Source organism: Brassica napus, chromosome C5 (genome assembly GCF_020379485.1).
Source record: "Brassica napus cultivar Da-Ae chromosome C5, Da-Ae, whole genome shotgun sequence".
Taxonomy (NCBI): Eukaryota; Viridiplantae; Streptophyta; class Magnoliopsida; order Brassicales; family Brassicaceae; genus Brassica; species Brassica napus.
In genome coordinates, this window is record NC_063448.1 from 39,792,848 (window position 1) to 39,809,986 (window position 17,139).

The 17,139-nt window shown below is 42.4% G+C and overlaps 2 protein-coding genes across 2 annotated transcripts; both read left to right on the forward strand.

Annotated features, from left to right (window-relative positions):
• The first annotated feature begins 4,147 nt into the window (after window positions 1–4,147).
• On the forward strand, window positions 4,148–5,300 carry LOC106405895 (UDP-glycosyltransferase 71B6-like). The gene is made up of 2 exons (XM_048757474.1): window positions 4,148–4,958; window positions 5,065–5,300. Exons 1-2 carry the CDS (start codon window positions 4,148–4,150, stop codon window positions 5,298–5,300), a joined length of 1,047 nt encoding a protein of 348 aa, XP_048613431.1.
• A 7,268-nt stretch (window positions 5,301–12,568) lies between these two features.
• On the forward strand, window positions 12,569–14,165 carry LOC125587616 (UDP-glycosyltransferase 71B6-like). Its single transcript, XM_048758415.1, has one exon. It carries the CDS (start codon window positions 13,560–13,562, stop codon window positions 13,992–13,994), a length of 435 nt encoding a protein of 144 aa, XP_048614372.1. The 5' UTR covers window positions 12,569–13,559; the 3' UTR covers window positions 13,995–14,165.
• Window positions 14,166–17,139: the final 2,974 nt, after the last annotated feature.

The following is a 17,139-nucleotide window of genomic DNA, read 5'->3' on the forward strand; positions in this document are numbered from 1 at the left end:
TTAAAATCTTAGCCCTTTAATATTAGGCCGACTAAAAGCCCATAGTTTTGTGTGAAATTGACCTCCTCTAGGCAGCAATACCTTTTGTTAAACCAATATTTATTTTGGCTATATATAAATACTGTTTGTTTCCTTCGTTTACGAACAGAGGACCAGTATTTCTGCGGTTAGTAAACTATTGCAATTAGGAATCAGACGGAAGATACACTCAGAGGTTATGTAGTAGTTAAAGTATGGGAAGATCTTTGGATCCCTTCAACTCCAGCTAGGTCGGCTCGTCTTTCAGCTCTATTTGTACACCTGAATATGCAGGGTGAATCTAGCCCATTTAAGTTATAGGTGCACTATTGATAGAGAAGTTTTAAAATACGTTAGACAAGGATCGAACCTGAGAAACTGAGGGTGCATATACTTCTTTTTACCATATAAGCTAACCAAACTTTGATGTTTCTACATGTAAAATACTAAATTTTAAAATAATTGTGGGTGCACCTGTCCCCTCGTCCTTTAACCTGGCTTCGCCACTGAGAATATGAGAGTAAGTGACTTTATTGATCAAGAATCGAAAAAATGGGATGTTAGACTATTGGAGGATTATGTTGCACCTACTGATATACCTCTCATAAGGAGTTTGGCCATAAACATAACGCATCGTCGTGATACTTTCTGTTGGAATTTTACTAAGAACGGCCAATACACGGTCAAATCTGGATATTGGATAGCCTGAAACTTATTAAAGACAGGAAGAGAAAGAGGTGTTGCAACCCAGTATAACTAAACTTAAAGCTTTTGCTTGGAAGATAAATGCGCCTCGGAAGATATATCATCTCATATGGCAATTGATTACAGGTCATGTGGCAGTAACGAGGAATTTGAAACGGCTGCGTAATATGAGATGTGATGACTATTGCCCGAGATGTGGAGAACCGGAAGAGTCTGTTACTCATGACATATTCGAGTGCCCCCTAGTTTTACAAGCTTGGTCCTTATCAACAATACCAACAAATCCATAGATCTTTCCTGTACCGAACATTTATGCTAATATGGACTACCTATTATGGAGGAAGGACAATATTATCGAACCAAAATTAGACAGAGATCTCTATCCCTGGATAATTTGGTATATTTGAAAGGCTCGAAATGACAAACTCTTTAGGAGGATAGAAAGAGATCCTTTGGAACTAGTGCAGTATGCAGAGAGTGAGTGTCATGCATAATTCAATGCAAATGAGGTGGTGCCACCTAACCCACAAGAACATAGTTTAGAGGAACCCCAAGTCTTAAGCTTGGGTAATATATGCCTCATAGATGGGTCATGGACATCTATGACACAGTTCAGTGGGTCTGGATGGGTTTGGGTGGATAGTTTGGGGAGGTTCATCTCATGGGGACACAAAACAACCCACATGGAGAGTCTGCCTTACACTCAGAACTGAAAGCACTATAGGCGATGGAGGATATGTTTCAGCACTCGACATGCCAGAGATTTGGAACGGATTGTAAAGATTTGATTGTCATTATTAAGAAACCTCGTGACTGGCAGAGCGGATAGAGACTCTGCATATATGATTTCTGGACTTCAAGATTACCCATATTCCACGAGCGGAAAATTAGATTTTAGATTCTTAAGCTAGGACTGCGATGTAAGGCCCGATCCCGGCTCTAAGCTCAATCATGATCCGCGGCCTTAACATCCCATATTTATATAGTTGATTCCGATTGTTCTTAAGTCTTTAGATGCTAAGTCCAAATTCATTAAGTGAGGTTCAAGATCATGCAATCCTAACAAATGAACATAAGGGGCAAATCGATTGTATATATATAATAAAAGAGATCCATACATCATTCATAGGTTCATACTACTAGATTACACACTTAATCTATCATAATTTCATAGTTTGCACAATAGGCTATCAATACTTCACATCTATCTACAATGACCCATTCACCACACATCTTCCCATGGTTTGAATCTTCACGGCATCTTTCCTTTACCACGGTCCAAGTCCGCTCCTGTAACCACACAAATCAGATCATAAACACATAAGGCCGATACCCTAAACATCAAGACTAGAATGGCATGGTTCGGTTCCTTAAACTAGGATCTGTCCAAATACTCAAATAAATTCCCAAAAACTAATTAAAAACCATGATAATTCATGATAATTCCCAACTAAGAGATTCCCATAATCGGTTCTCAACAAATCCAACCCGAGATGTGAGATCCGACCATAGATCAGTCCGGCAAAGGCCTAAGACTTTGTCCCTGGACCGGCCAAGGCCTAGGTCCAGTGTTCCATGTCTCAATCAATCCAATAACACCACAATACATGATAGAAACATATGATCCAGATGAAGTAGAGAGAATGGATCTATCTGCATAGCGATCCGACCACAAGTCCATATGGTTCATCCGTAGGCCCGGGGCCGTCCTTTGCAGTCTACACCACTAACCTTGGGTGTTCTTTCCCCTGGAGGCAAGTCCTTCTCCTTTTCTTTCTCCTTTTCCTTCTGTCTGGTATCCATGTCGATCCCCTGGCCTTCCCACGATCAGATCTCGCCGGCAAGACCACACCAACACCCACGTTCCTCTTCTCTAACCGCCGGTCCCTTGCTCTCTTTGTTTCTTTCTTTCTGATATGATTTTGGCAGAGCTTTGCCTAAGGATTTTCGTGCCATTTTCTGTGCCAGGGACTCTCTATTTATAGAGAAAGCCACGCCCAACTGCCCTGAAGAAACCGGCACAAGCAGTTAAAGGGAAAGGGCACAAAACTGCCCCTTTTGCACCTTTTCGGTAAAACCGCCCAACTGCTCTTCCTCTCCTTTGGGCTGTCCGAAAATCAGGCCCAGAACACCATCCTGAGTCCCTTGTCCAATGACCAAGACCCACGGACCCTTGGTGGTTCATGTCAAGATCCCACCAGCCCATAACCGCCCATTACCCGACCACACCGGCTCGGACCATAACACTCCACCGAGCTGAGTTGAGCTGGTCACCAACTATTCCCAGCTGAGTGAGCTAGTCTATCAGCTCCAGTGAGCTACCCAAGACTGAGTGAGCTAACTCCACACTATCCTCAGCTGGTTTAGCTTGCTCTCGGCCTTGTCCAGCTACCGGATCACTCGCCCAGCTCTCTTAAGCTTCCCTTTACTTCATCCTGGTTAAGTCTCAGCTTCCTGATGCCCTTAACCTTGTCATTGAGCCATGATACGCTTGTCCTTAGGTCTGATGACCTGACTGGTGCGTCTCCTCGCACCATGGCTCGTCCCAACGATCCAATTTAGGATCGGGGATGCTTCATGCGAGGTCTTTCCATATAAAACTATGTTTTGTTGGTTGTTATATTTTAGTCTGGTTACCCAGATCACCTTAAGTTTGAGTAATAAATTAGTTTTTTCGATGTCAAAAGGACAAAAAGAAAAGTTAACCATAGAATATAATGAGTATGATTGGGCAAAAATAGGGGCCAAATAGAACGCCCAATTAAGGGCATCATTAACCCTAGCAACCCATTAGGGGTGCTTAAATTTTTTTTTTTAATTTTTTGTTTCTGACTTAAAAAAAACAAAAAAAATTTAAAAAAAAGGTCAATCACGGGCCGCCACGTGTCAGTGGGACCCGCAAACAGAACAAACAACGGACGCTTAAACAAGCCGCAGAAGCAGCGCTTCTTCTTCTTCTTCTTCTCTTTTTTTTTTTTTTTAAATTAAAAAATTGCTAGCCACCCTTTAAGCAACTAGCGTTAAAGGTGGCCTAAGGTCGACTACAACAACAGTCGTCAATGCTATCTTTTTACTATACTCTGAACTTTGAAGTTTAAAGTGGAGATAGATTTATATATATTAGTATAGTACAAGCATCTTTTTCATGGTTACGAACAACATAATTGAACACAATGTGAAGATCTAACGTGGTATGGGACCAATATCCTCCTTACCTCTCTAACCTTGAAAAGACTATTGAAATTAACTTGTTGGAAGAACCATATACGAAAGTAAAATTGTATATAGAAACAAACAAGTCAAACATGAGTTTGAAAATTCACCAATGAACACATAAAAATTATCATTGTTATTATTTTCTTATCTTCTTATCTCCTCTCTTCAATTGATAACAACACACCAAAATAGCAATAACAAAATGAAAATGGAGATGATATTCATTCCTTCTCCGGCAACTGGTCATCTAATGGCCACCGTGGAGATGGCGGAGCGACTACTCGATGAAAACAACCGCCTCTCCATCACCGTAATCATCATATCTTTCAACTCCAAAACCACCTCTATAATCGCCGCTCTCACCGCCGCATCCAATACCCGTCTCCGTTACGAAGTAATTTCTGGAGAAGAACAACCCACCGACCTAACGGCAACTGATTCCCACGTCCAAATTCTGAAGCCACTGGTCAAAGACGCGGTTGCAAAACTCCTCGAACAGACTCGACCTGACTCGCCTCGTCTCGCTGGATTTGTGGTCGACATGTACTGCACGTGCATGATCGATGTGGCCGACGAGTTCGGGGTCCCTAGTTACTTGTTTTACACATCCAACGCTGGCTTTCTTGGACTCTTGCTTCACATGCAGTTCATGTACGCTGAGTTGGTGGTTCCGAGTTTGACTCGTCCGTATCCGTTGAAATGTCTTCCTTACATATTCAAATCAAAGGAGTGGTTCTCGTTCTTCCGAACTCAAGCGAGAAGATTCAGAGAGACCAAGGGCATTTTAGTAAATACTGTTGCTGAGCTCGAACCTCATGCGTTGAAGTTTCTCTCCAACGGTGATAGTGACACTCCTCCTGCCTACTCAGTGGGGCCAGTGTTGCACCTCAAAAACGACACGGACGTTACACAAGCGGAGATTTTGGAATGGCTCGATGAGCAACCGGCTGGTTCGGTAGTGTTCCTCTGCTTCGGGAGCAGGGCCGGCCCCGAGATTTCGGGGGCCTTAGGCGATATTCGTAAAGATTTCATTGAAAAAAAAATTTAAGAAAATTTGGGGGCTTTTTTAAAAAATTTGGAGGCCTATGTTTATGTAGTTTTTTTCAAAAAATTTGGAGGCCCTAGGCGAATGTTTCATCCGGCTTTGCCCAGGACCGGCCCTGTTCGGGAGCATGGGAGATTTCAGTGAGGAACAAGCGAGAGAAATCGCCACCGCGCTTGAGGGAAGCGGCCACCGGTTTCTCTGGTCTCTCCGCCGTGCATCTCCAAATGTAATGAAGGAACCTCCTCGTGAGTTCTCCAACTTGGAGGAGATTCTCCCAGAAGGGTTTATTGACGGGATGAAGTGTAAAGTAGAATAGAATATGATTATTATTGTGTTGTGTTTAATAAGAGAATACAATATGCATATATATATAGTGGTAACATTAACATAATGTTAACACTAGATAATGATAATTTTCCTAAACACTTAATGTAAATATGCTAGAATATATTGAGAGTAACTTGTTCTTCAAGTCTTTCCTTTTAGTCTTGAAGGTCTTCATGGGTTTCACGGGCTTCACAGTCTTGGTCCGTAAGATACATATCTTATGGCCCACGTATCTCTAATACTCCCCCGCACGACAAACGTGGGATGCAACACGCAAATCTGCAATCACAAAGCAGACCACGTATGTCGTGGACACTATGTCGAGGAAAACAAATCAGTAGATTCCTTCGGGAATAAACTTCAACTTAGACAAGGAGGGATGAAAACTTCAGCTCTTCTTTGGTCTTGACAATGGAAATACATCCCGTGGGCGCAACTGCAACTCCACGAACAATCGTCCTTAACTCGGATGGTCCATAACTGTGACACCTGTCACCTCCTATATGGAGGACAGCGTGTCACCCCCGACGCGTCATCATACAACAATGTGACACCCGTCTCCCTGACACTAAGGACGACGGGCCACCAACAATATCCCGTAATATAAAAGCCCATAAACCCGACAACTCTCACCCATGACCAAATAAAATCCGAAAAAAGTCCAGTAGCACCAAGTCCGTCCAAATATCACATACTTGTTTGTCTCACCTGAAAAGGGGAAGAGTGAGGGGTGAGCGACAGGGGAATCGCTCAGTGAGGTATGGGATGCCACCCCGAAGTCCATGGACCCGGACATAGCACTCCGAATAAATATAATTTAATTCTAATGCATGTCAAACACAGTATCTAAAGTACTCAAGCAACAAACAATGGTCCTAGCGAGGTGCACACTCGCCGCCCACTAACAAGCCAAAACACTACCGAAAAGGTGCTCGGTTCATACACACATCGAAAAAGTGCTCGGTAACACACGCCCGTAGACGATTTATCGACACTTCCAGTCTACGGCTCAACCGGTCGACTAAAGTTGGCCATGACCTCCATACAATCTGGCATACAGAAGTCCATCTCTGTATCCGTCTCCAAACAAAAACAATCCTAGCTAAGAATTTACATTAAGTGAAACAATCATTGTTGAATCCTCTAACCCCCTAGTTCCAGTTTATGCAAAGAACCTAAAACTAAACAAGCAATGATAGACTCGATTTCACACAGACGGAATACATTAGAAATAAACTATAGTTATTCGAGGTCTTAAGCCGTGTAAGAGAAATTCGGGAATAGACCCTCACCTTAGCAATAGAAAAGTGTTGTCTATGAACTCCAGCTGCTCAAATAGACTCCATATCTGAAATCAGATCGAAATTCTGAGTCAGAACGCCTTTCGATCGGTCGAAAACGGAACTGGTCAAGGTTTTCGGAAAAGTCAACCCGCTGGTCAAAGTCAACCCGGTCAAACTTTGACCAGAAATCGATTTGACTAAACCGACCGGTTTACCCTAACCGAACCGAAATCAATTTAAACCGGCTAACCGATCGGTTAACCGAGTCAACCGAGTTGACTCACTGAGTTGACTCACTGAGTTGACTCGGCCGAGTTGACCGAATCGCCGGCGAGTCACCGGTGTCGGTCACCAGCGGCGACGGTGGTCCGGCGGTGGCGACGTTTTCCGGCGGCGGCGCGTGTACCTCACGCGCGCAGAGGCGAAACTTCCGGAGGCGCGTGCGGCTTCGTCCGGGCTCCGATTGAGGCGTGGTTGGTGTCTACGGCTTCGTCTCGACGAGAGGAACACGATGGTGGTCTTGAATGCACGAGATGATCAATGGTTAGGAAGTTATGGGCGATTTACTAAACGGAAACGAAACTGAGCTTAAGGAATGCGGTTTCCGGCGATTACCTAGGGTGTTTATCGGTGGTGGCAAGCTGAACGTGGTCATGGCGCACGGTTGCTCCGGCGACGAGCTCAGATGAGCTTTCTCCCTTCTTCTCCTTCTTCCCTCTCTCTTTCTCTCTCTCTCTCTCTCTTTCTCAAGCTTTAAAGAAGATGGAGATGGTGGGGAAGAAGGTGGAGATGGTGGAGAAGAAGGTGGAAGTGGTGGGGTTGGAGAAAGAAGTGGAGATGGTGGGAGTGGTGGGTCATTACAATTCTCCCCCACTTATAAGGAATTCGTCCCCGAATTCAAGTCATAAGCTGACATGCCCAATGTTATCGTAGCAAAACCTCCAAAACCTCGAATACTAATCCTCGCTCGGCCTTTCAGGTCTCCTCCTGAGTCTTATCTCCCTCCCAACGAACTCGGACAAGCACGGTCGACATTCTCCGAACTGTTTTCTCTTGATGATCCAAAATCTTCAATAGATGATAAGGTCCATAAAATCTTTATGAACTCACTTGACGTCAACTGCAAAATAATTATAGCGCCTTCTCAACTTTTGCAATGCTGTCATATGAACCAAGTCCTAGAAGGCTGATATACTGCTGATAAAGTAACTGCAAGCAACTAATCCAATCCACTCCAGTGCATGATACAATTCCATGTGTCTCGGTTTAAGCTCCTTTATCTTCTGAGTCTTAGGCTCCTCCTGAAATGTCCTGAATTTCAGGTATATTAGGTGTCCATATGTAGCTCCAAATCCTTACGGCGCTTAGCTGCATAAATCTTTTGACGTCATGGGCTTCCGAAAGCCAATCCTTGAGTATGTCCTTTGCTCTACTGTCTCTTGAACCATTAATAGTTCTAACTCATATTGCTCCCCCACTTTGGTCCAACAAAGTGGTATACTATAAGGTCTACCATAAATAATCCTCATATAATAATTTTTTTTTTTTTAATACTCAAAAGATAGCTGTCGATATAGGAAAACTCTGGTATAGGTAGATGCTTTCTGAAATTCCATCCCACGCAATCTCTGAACATATCCTTTAAGTTCTGAGTAGTCCTCTCTGACTGACAATATGTCAACGGGTGATAAGATGTATTGTCCCAAGTGCCTTCCGAAAGGCTCTCTGAAATGTAGATGTGAACTTCGATTCCCAATCCGATACAATGTTGACATCAATGAAACTTCCCAAACTCAATAATGTAGGTCTGCTCCAATTAATTAGCTCTGATTGTCTTCTTAATTACTTAGGAAATGGGCTGACTTGGTAAGTCTATCCATGACTACCCATGTGGCATCCTTTCCACATATGGTGATTTATAATCCAATAACAATGTCCATAATCACCATGCCTCATTTCTACTCCGGCAAAAGCAAGCTCAAAAATAACATAATAGATAACTGATCCTCTGTCATTGCCATATAACAGGTCTGGCACCGCGACGTAATGTAGTTACAAACATCTTCATACTACACCAATTATAGTTAACTCTTCATATCTTTGTACCCTTTGGTGTTCCCGCTGCGTAGAGAAACACGAGTGATATGTTTGTTGTAAGATTCCTTTTCTTAACAACTTATCGTCCAACACACAAACTCGGTTTCGGTACAAGTATATCCTGCTCAGAGCTGTATGATATCCAATACTCCCAATCTCGATCTGTTCAACCAATCCAGAATGCTAACTTGTGCTTGTGTATCCTCCAAAGCAAAACTGCCTGCTCCAATGTCCCAAGGACATCTGTCTCTCCATTGATAGTAATGGCACCCAACCTGAGACTAGCAAATCTCCAACTCATGAACCTTCTTGGTTCCTGAGATACAGCTCATACGCCTACCCAAGGCATTTATCACCTGGTTGTCCTTACCAGGTAGTATGCGATATCCAAACTATAGTCTGCTACAAACTCAATCCAACTGCACTGCCCAAGTGCAATTTTTAATCAGTGAAGATAAATATCATACTCTAATGATCCCATAGAATCTGGACTTCCTTCCCGTACAATCACGATCTCCAAAACTATAACGCAAATACCACTACAGCCTCTCTGGCGTGATGCATATGAATGACTTAATCCTCATACCTCAATTTAAATCCAATCCAGTATCTGACACATCACAGTAAGCCTCAGCCTCAGTAGAACCCAAAACTGGTGTCTTCATTAGTTGTGCTTCAATTCAGTGAAACTCCTCGAACAAAAATCTATCCAACCACACTTAACGTCTTTACATGTAGACCGCGTCTTTAACATTACTATACCGATGAAACCCTTGATGAACTTCCAGTAGTACACTATTAACCCAAAAAGAACGGCAGATCTTTGTAGCTCTCTTAGGTTTCGACCTTCCCGAAACGGTATTAATCTTCTTTGAATCCATCAAAATTCTGCTTCCAAAACCATGTTACCCAAAAAAATACAACATTCCTCTGCCAGAAGCTACACTTCCTCAACTTAGCGAACAACTGATGCTCTCCAGGCTTATCCAACGCAATCCGCTAAATGCTCACAAATCTCCTATTATTCCAAAATAATCAGGATGTCGTTGGTGAATACAATCGCACACCTATCCAAATGTTAACGAAAACGTCATTCATATCTTCATGAATGCAACAGTGCCTTTGTCGACCCAAATGGTATCACTACGAACTCGTAATATCCATAACGGAAATCTGCATTCCGTACATACTCCTCAGCTATAGCAATCTGATGGTATCTTGATGCCAAGACAAACTTCGAGAACGATGAACCTCCATTAAGCTCTTCTAACAACTCGTCAATACGATGGTTACCATGTTCAAGTTTATGTAGTCAATACAAAATCTGAAACTCCCACCTTTCTTATTTACAACAACAATGATGCTCCCCATGGGGAAGAACTCGATCTGATAAATCCCTTATCAAAGAGTTCCTCCAATCGCTTTCTCAACTCAGTCATCCATGCTGGTGATAGACGATAAGAAACTCGTGAAACCAGTGCTGTTTGCTCCAAAATAAAATAAAATTGCAAGAGCGTCTCATGTGTCTTGTGGTGGCCTTTCCAAAGGTCACAAATATATCCTCATACTCTGCAATAACCGGAAGATCCTGCAGCCCATGCTGTCCATCATCCTTAACCATTGAAATGGTAGCCAAAAATCTCTCTGTTCTTATATCCCATAACTCCTCAGTATGTAGCATGCATGCACTAACAACTTCCATCTGCTCCAGCAATCGAAACTCTTGCCCTCAGGCAATCCAACACTACTTGATGCCGTGACAGTCAATCCATCCCAAGGATAACATCGTAAAAACGTAGCTCCATCTCTGATGAATATCCGAACAAATCGGCCCTCCAAGCATAACTGGTACACTGCGATGGATATAAATAGCTCCCAATGTCCTATGTCAGTTGTCCAAACTGACACATTTCTGAGACGATAAACACTGCCAAAATTGGTAAACATACCAAAGTGTAACTCCAACACCCACACAACGCAAGCTGCTGCACCCCAATTCAAAAGCGATCTCCACGAGTTCACAAAACAAATATATCTCCAAAATAGTCAATATACTCGTACACACAACAACACATGCCAACCAATGGCTCATACCACACACCACATAGTCTCCACTAACAAAACTCGTGGAACGATTGCTTGAAGTGGGCTGGTGGCAGAAACGTCACATATCCACTCCTGGATAGCCTCGAAATCATGACCGAAGAACTGATAACTCCCGAGAAAACTGACGAACTTGGACTTCACGCAACTGCTGAACATCTGTCGAGAACCTTGTTAGTCGAAGGACGAATGACGATGATTTTTACTCATCGTCATTGAAAGAGACAATTGAGTTAGTAATTACTGGACATAATGGTGCTAAAAGAATTTCCAAATATATAAATAAATATATATTTTTTAAAACAAAAAGAACGTTGAAAACCGAATCCCCTGACCGCCATCCCGGGACGGAACCGGGATGGAACCCGCTCTGATACCAAATTGTGACACCTGTCACCTCCTATATGGAGGACAGCGTGTCACCCCCGACGCGTCATCATACAACAATGTGACACCCGTCTCCCTGACACTAAAGACGACGGGCCACCAACAATATCCCGTAATATAAAAGCCCATAAACCCGACAACTCTCACCCATGACCAAATAAAATCCGAAAAAAAGTCCAGTAGCACCAAGTCCGTCCAAATATCACATACTTGTTTGTCTCACCTAAAAAGGGGAAGAGTGAGGGGTGAGCGACAGGGGAATCGCTCAGTGAGGTATGGGATGCCACCCCGAAGTCCATGGACCCGGACATAGCACTCCGAATAAATATAATTTAATTCTAATGCATGTCAAACACAGTACCTAAAGTACTCAAGCAACAAACAATGGTCCTAGTGAGGTGCACACTCGCCGCCCACTAACAGGCCAAAACACTACCGAAAAGGTGCTCGGTTCATACACACACCGAAAAAGTGCTCGGTAACACACGCCCGTAGACGATTTATCGACACTTCCAGTCTACGGCTCAACCGGTTGACTAAAGTTGGCCGTGACCTCCATACAATCCGGCATACAGAAATCCGTCTCTGTATCCGTCTCCAAACAAAAACAATCCTAGCTAAGAATTTACATTAAGTGAAACAATAAATGTTGAATCCTCTAACCCCCTAGTTCCGGTTTATGCAAAGAACCTAAAACTAAACAAGCAATGATAGACTCGATTTCACACAGACGGAATACATTAGAAATAAACTATAGTTATTCGAGGTCTTAAGCCGTGTAAGAGAAATTCGGGAATAGACCCTCACCTTAGCAATAGAAAAGTGTTGTCTATGAACTCCAGCTGCTCAAATAGACTCCATATCTGAAATCAGATCGAAATTCTGAGTCAGAACGCCTTTCGAACGGTCGAAAACGGAACTGGTCAAGGTTTTCGGAAAAGTCAACCCGCTGGTCAAAGTCAACCCGGTCAAACTTTGACCAGAAATCGATTTGACTAAACCGACCGGTTTACCCTAACCGAACCGAAATCAATTTAAACCGGCTAACCGATCGGTTAACCGAGTCAACCGAGTCAACCGAGTTGACTCACTGAGTTGACTCACTGAGTTGACCGAGTCGCCGGCGAGTCACCGGTGTCGGTCACCGGCGGCGACGGCGGTATTCCGGCGGCGGGGGACGGTGGTCCGGCGGTGGCGACGTTTTCCGGCGGCGGCGCGTGTACCTCACGCGTGCGCAGAGGCGAAACTTCCGGAGGCGCGTGCGGCTTCGTCCGGGCTCCGATTGAGGCGTGGTTGGTGTCTACGGCTTCGTCTCGACGAGAGTAACACGATGGTGGTCTTGAATGCATGAGATGATCAATGGTTAGGAAGTTATGGGAGATTTACTAAACGGAAACAAAACTGAGCTTAAGGAATGCGGTTTCCGGCGATTACCTAGGGTGTTTATCGGTGGTGGTAAGCTGAACGTGGTCATGGCGCACGGTTGCTCCGGCGACGAGCTCAGGTGAGCTTTCTCCCTTCTTCTCCTTCTTCTCTCTCTCTTTCTCTCTCTCTCTCTTTCTCAAGCTTTAAAGAAGATGGAGATGGTGGGGAAGAAGGTGGAGATGGTGGAGAAGAAGGTGGAAGTGGTGGGGTTGGAGAAAGAAGTGGAGATGGTGGGAGTGGTGGGTCATTACAATAACTTGGACTAAACAACTTGACCTAAAGCGTTCTACTAGAACTCCCCTGTAATGGTTAAACTATAACCAATAAAATCTCAAAGTAAACTCTGAGAAATTCTAAACTATAGAAAATCTCTAACAAAAATAACCCATGTGAAATCATAAACCCTTAGCATTACTAAAACCCTCGTATTCTCTTGCACTCACCCGACTAAAACCAAGAAATAATCAGACAAATAAAAAAAACCAAAAAAAAAGAAAAAAAACCACTGGAATATAAAACTAAAATCCAACAAACCCCACGTGAACACAAACTCAAACTTATGTTGCTTCACCTCATCATCATCTGGATCGTCTTCGGCACCATCATCTCTTTCATCGTCAACACCACCGATGATAAGCATGATCAAAAGCTTAAAACTTGCGGAAGCTTTATTTTAGATCCCTAAGAATCGAATGCTCTGATACCATGTAAAGTAGAATAGAATATGATTATTATTGTGTTGTGTTTAATAAGAGAATACAATATGCATATATATATATATAGTGGTAACATTAACATAATGTTAACACTAGATAATGATAATTTTCCTAAACACTTAATGTAAATATGCTAGAATATATTGAAAGTAACTTGCTCTTCAAGTCTTTCCTTTTAGTCTTGAAGGTCTTCATGGGTTTCACGGGCTTCAGAGTCACGGCCCACGTATCTCTAATATGAAGGCAAGAGGGAAGGTGATTGGCTGGGCCCCACAAGCGGCCGTGCTGGAGAAGCCGGCGGTCGGAGGTTTCATCTCTCACGGCGGGTGGAACTCGACGCTGGAGAGTCTGTGGTTCGGAGTTCCCACGGCCATTTGGCCTCTTTACGCTGAACAGAAGTTCAACACCTTTGAGATGGTAGAGGAGCTTGGATTGTCGGTGGAGATCAGGAAGTACTGGCGAGGAGATCTTTTGTTGGGGAGGACGGAGATGGAACTCGTTACGGCCGAGGAAATTGAGAGAGGGATAAGGGTTCTGATGGAGCAGGGTAGTGACGTGAGGAAGAGAGTGAAGGAGATCAGCGAGAAATGCACTGTCGCCTTGATGGACGGTGGATCGTCACGCATTGCTTTACGAAAGTTTCTTCAAGACGTAGCGGATAATATCGCTTAGCTGGAAAAACATGACATGTATTTTCAAGTTAGTGTATTCTAAAAGAACATGGAAGACTTTGAGGTTTTGTGTTCTAAAAGGTTGTTCCCAAGACGTTAGTTTGTGACTTTGGGTTGCAATATAAAGGTAGTCCTGTAACACCAAAGTAATTTTATCGGTTTCTATGCTTCATAAGTTATATTTATATACACCAGTTTTCCGGGCTACGCCCGAATTTTTCCCTATAATATTAGTTTAATTTTTATATTTATATTTTAAAATCGAACAAATATGATATACATTGAAACTTGTTATAGAATTATAAACATAAATGCAAATTTAAAAATATTTGAAATATTTTGTTGTGTTTTATTGGAGTTTTATGTAGGATATTAGTAAGATTAATAAAAAGTTAACTAAATTATAAGTTAAGATCTATATATATTCTTTATCGTGGTTATTTATTTTTATGTAAAACAATTGTAAAGCTTATAATTAGTACTGTATAAATTTTGATTAGTTTTAAAATTATTAAGTTTCATTTTTGTATTTGTCTTTAAAAGAAAGTACCATCACTACAAGAAAACACAAATTTAACGACGGCCAAAATCGTCGTTATTTCCACGTAAAAGAAGAGTTACGAGGAAATGGCGATAAAAGGCGTTTCGTCGTTATACGTTTGTCGTAAGAGAAGATTCTTCGCCATTTCCTCGTCCATTAGCGAGGTTATATTTTCCTCGTAAAGAAGAATTAAGTTTTCCTCGTAAAGACCACGTGGGCTTTCCACGTAACGCGGTCGTTGTGCTTCCTCGTAATAAACTCGAAAAGGATTCGTCGTAAAAGACCCGCAAAAACCTCTAAATATAATCGTCGTAATAAAAACGTAAAGAACACGAAAATATTTCGTCGTAATTGAATCGTAAAGTATACGAAATAGAATCCACGTAAAATCCTCGTTAATAGTTCCTCGAGATTTTGTCGTTAATTTTCCTCGTTAATACATCGAGAATTAGCGACGAAATTACTTTGTTTTCTATTTACTGAATTTATAAATAAAAATAAAATAAAAATTATATTTATTTAATTTATTAATAAAATTTTAATTGAAATTAAATCGAATAGAAATTTTTTTTTTGGCCGAATCAAAATGAAATTATATAATATATAAATAAGTTTTGAATTTTAAAATACAATAACAAAAAAAAACTAATGCTGCATTGCCGCGTCGTAGAATTCCTCGCTCCTTCTCGAGAGATCTGCCTCGTTGACTTGCACGGATGTCTCGCCTGGAATGGGGTTTTGTTGTTTCATGGTCCTGAACATGGCCTCCCATTCCGGATTTGTGGCCGCTATGACGTCCAAGAAGTTCTCGAGACCACTCATACGAGCTGTGAACGACGTTTTTGTCGAGGCCAACTCGTTTTGTGTCGACGTCAGCTGATGTTGTGTCGTCTCCAACACGTCGCGCAGCTGAGAGACTTCATCATCCCGTCTCTGGCCATAAGAGGAAGTCGCTCTCGGAACATCGTTGACGGAACCAATCCCCAACACACGTCCCTTTTTCCTAGGAGCGACCTTAAAAAACAATAAAATATATATTAAAATTTAAATTTTAAAGTAAAATGGAATTAATAAAAAATTTATATAAAATTTACCTCCTCGTAAATTCTATCCACTTCTATTGTGGATAAGACGACGGGTGATCCGTCGGCGGACTCCTGCGCCAGCTGGGTCTCACGCTCGTCAATACGAGCTGCCACATCATTGTAGATCTTCTCAGACTTCTCATCTACAAATCCGCCCGCCTTGTTCTTGTGGGTCCGATCGAAAAGTTCCATAAGAGTCGGTAAACGTCCCAACTCCTTGGCCTAAAAACAGTTAAGAAAGTTTTTATATATATATATATATATATATATATATATTAAAAATCAAAAAGTTAAATATTTAAATTACGTACCATTTCCAAACGGACGCGGGCGTGTGGCTTTTGGCCCGTACTATGTTGCATCGCCCTGTGGCCGTGCTCATCTACCGAGTTACGGGAGGCGGAGCAAGACTGGGCGACTCTCATGGCATCAGGATCCCTCCAATAACGGATGAGGCCATCCCACACGTCCGTGGTGATGGTTGAGGGTTTGCCCCGCTCATAGCCCTTCACGATCCAGTCACCCTTCCAGTTGGAGACCGTGTCCAACAAACGTTTCTTCGCCTTGTCGATAAACTCTTTCCGCACCTTCTCAGTGACCCCCATGGACCAATTAAATTTTTGCTGCAAAAAAAAAAATATTAATAATTAGTTTAGAAAAATAAAATTTAAAAAATATAAATCAGGAATAAATTGTAAAAACTTACAGCGTAAATCTTGAACCACGTCCTTCTGATGTAGATCGGAGTGGATTTCCAGTTGGGATGTGCCATGGAGAAGTAACCTTTAATCGTCTCGGTTACTTCTGTTGCAAGGCAGTTATCAACCCCAAACCTGAAAAAAAAAAACAAATTTAAAGTTTTAAATATTTATTAAAGTCACAAATGAATTTAAAAAAATTAATGTAACATACATACCAGAGAGTTCCGTCAGGTCGGTCGGGGTCTATGATCGGTAAGCCTTCTCTGCCTGGCAAACCGAGAATGTCCTCAACAGTGTACTGAGAGTAAGGACAACTCGGTGGCACCATCAAATCAGCATGAACCTGATTGGCGGGCATCTGAGGAGGCACATGAGGAGCTGGCATCGGATGAGGAGCTATCGGAGGAGGCACATGAGGAACTGATGGCGATGCCGTAGAAGAAGGCGAGACTCTCTGAGAAGATTGAGTCTCGGGGACGGTCTCCTGCTGACCCGAAGAACCGGGAGCTGAAGAAGAACCGGGAAGTGAAGGCGGGTCTAACCGACTACCCGGTGGACCGAACATCTGCGAGTAGTGAGCCGTACGCTGGTGCTTGCGAATAGTCTGCAAAATTTAAATTTCTAAATTAAAGTCCAGAGTAAAAAAAAAATTATGAACAGTATTAACTACATAATTAATAAAATTACGAAACCTAAATTTTCTAAACTAATTTCGTAAACTAAATTCCCTAAACTAACCACCTAATCTAAATTCCCTAAACTACTTAGAGAGGAATGAGAGACTTACCATGGTGAGAGGAAATATAGAGGCTGTAGAGA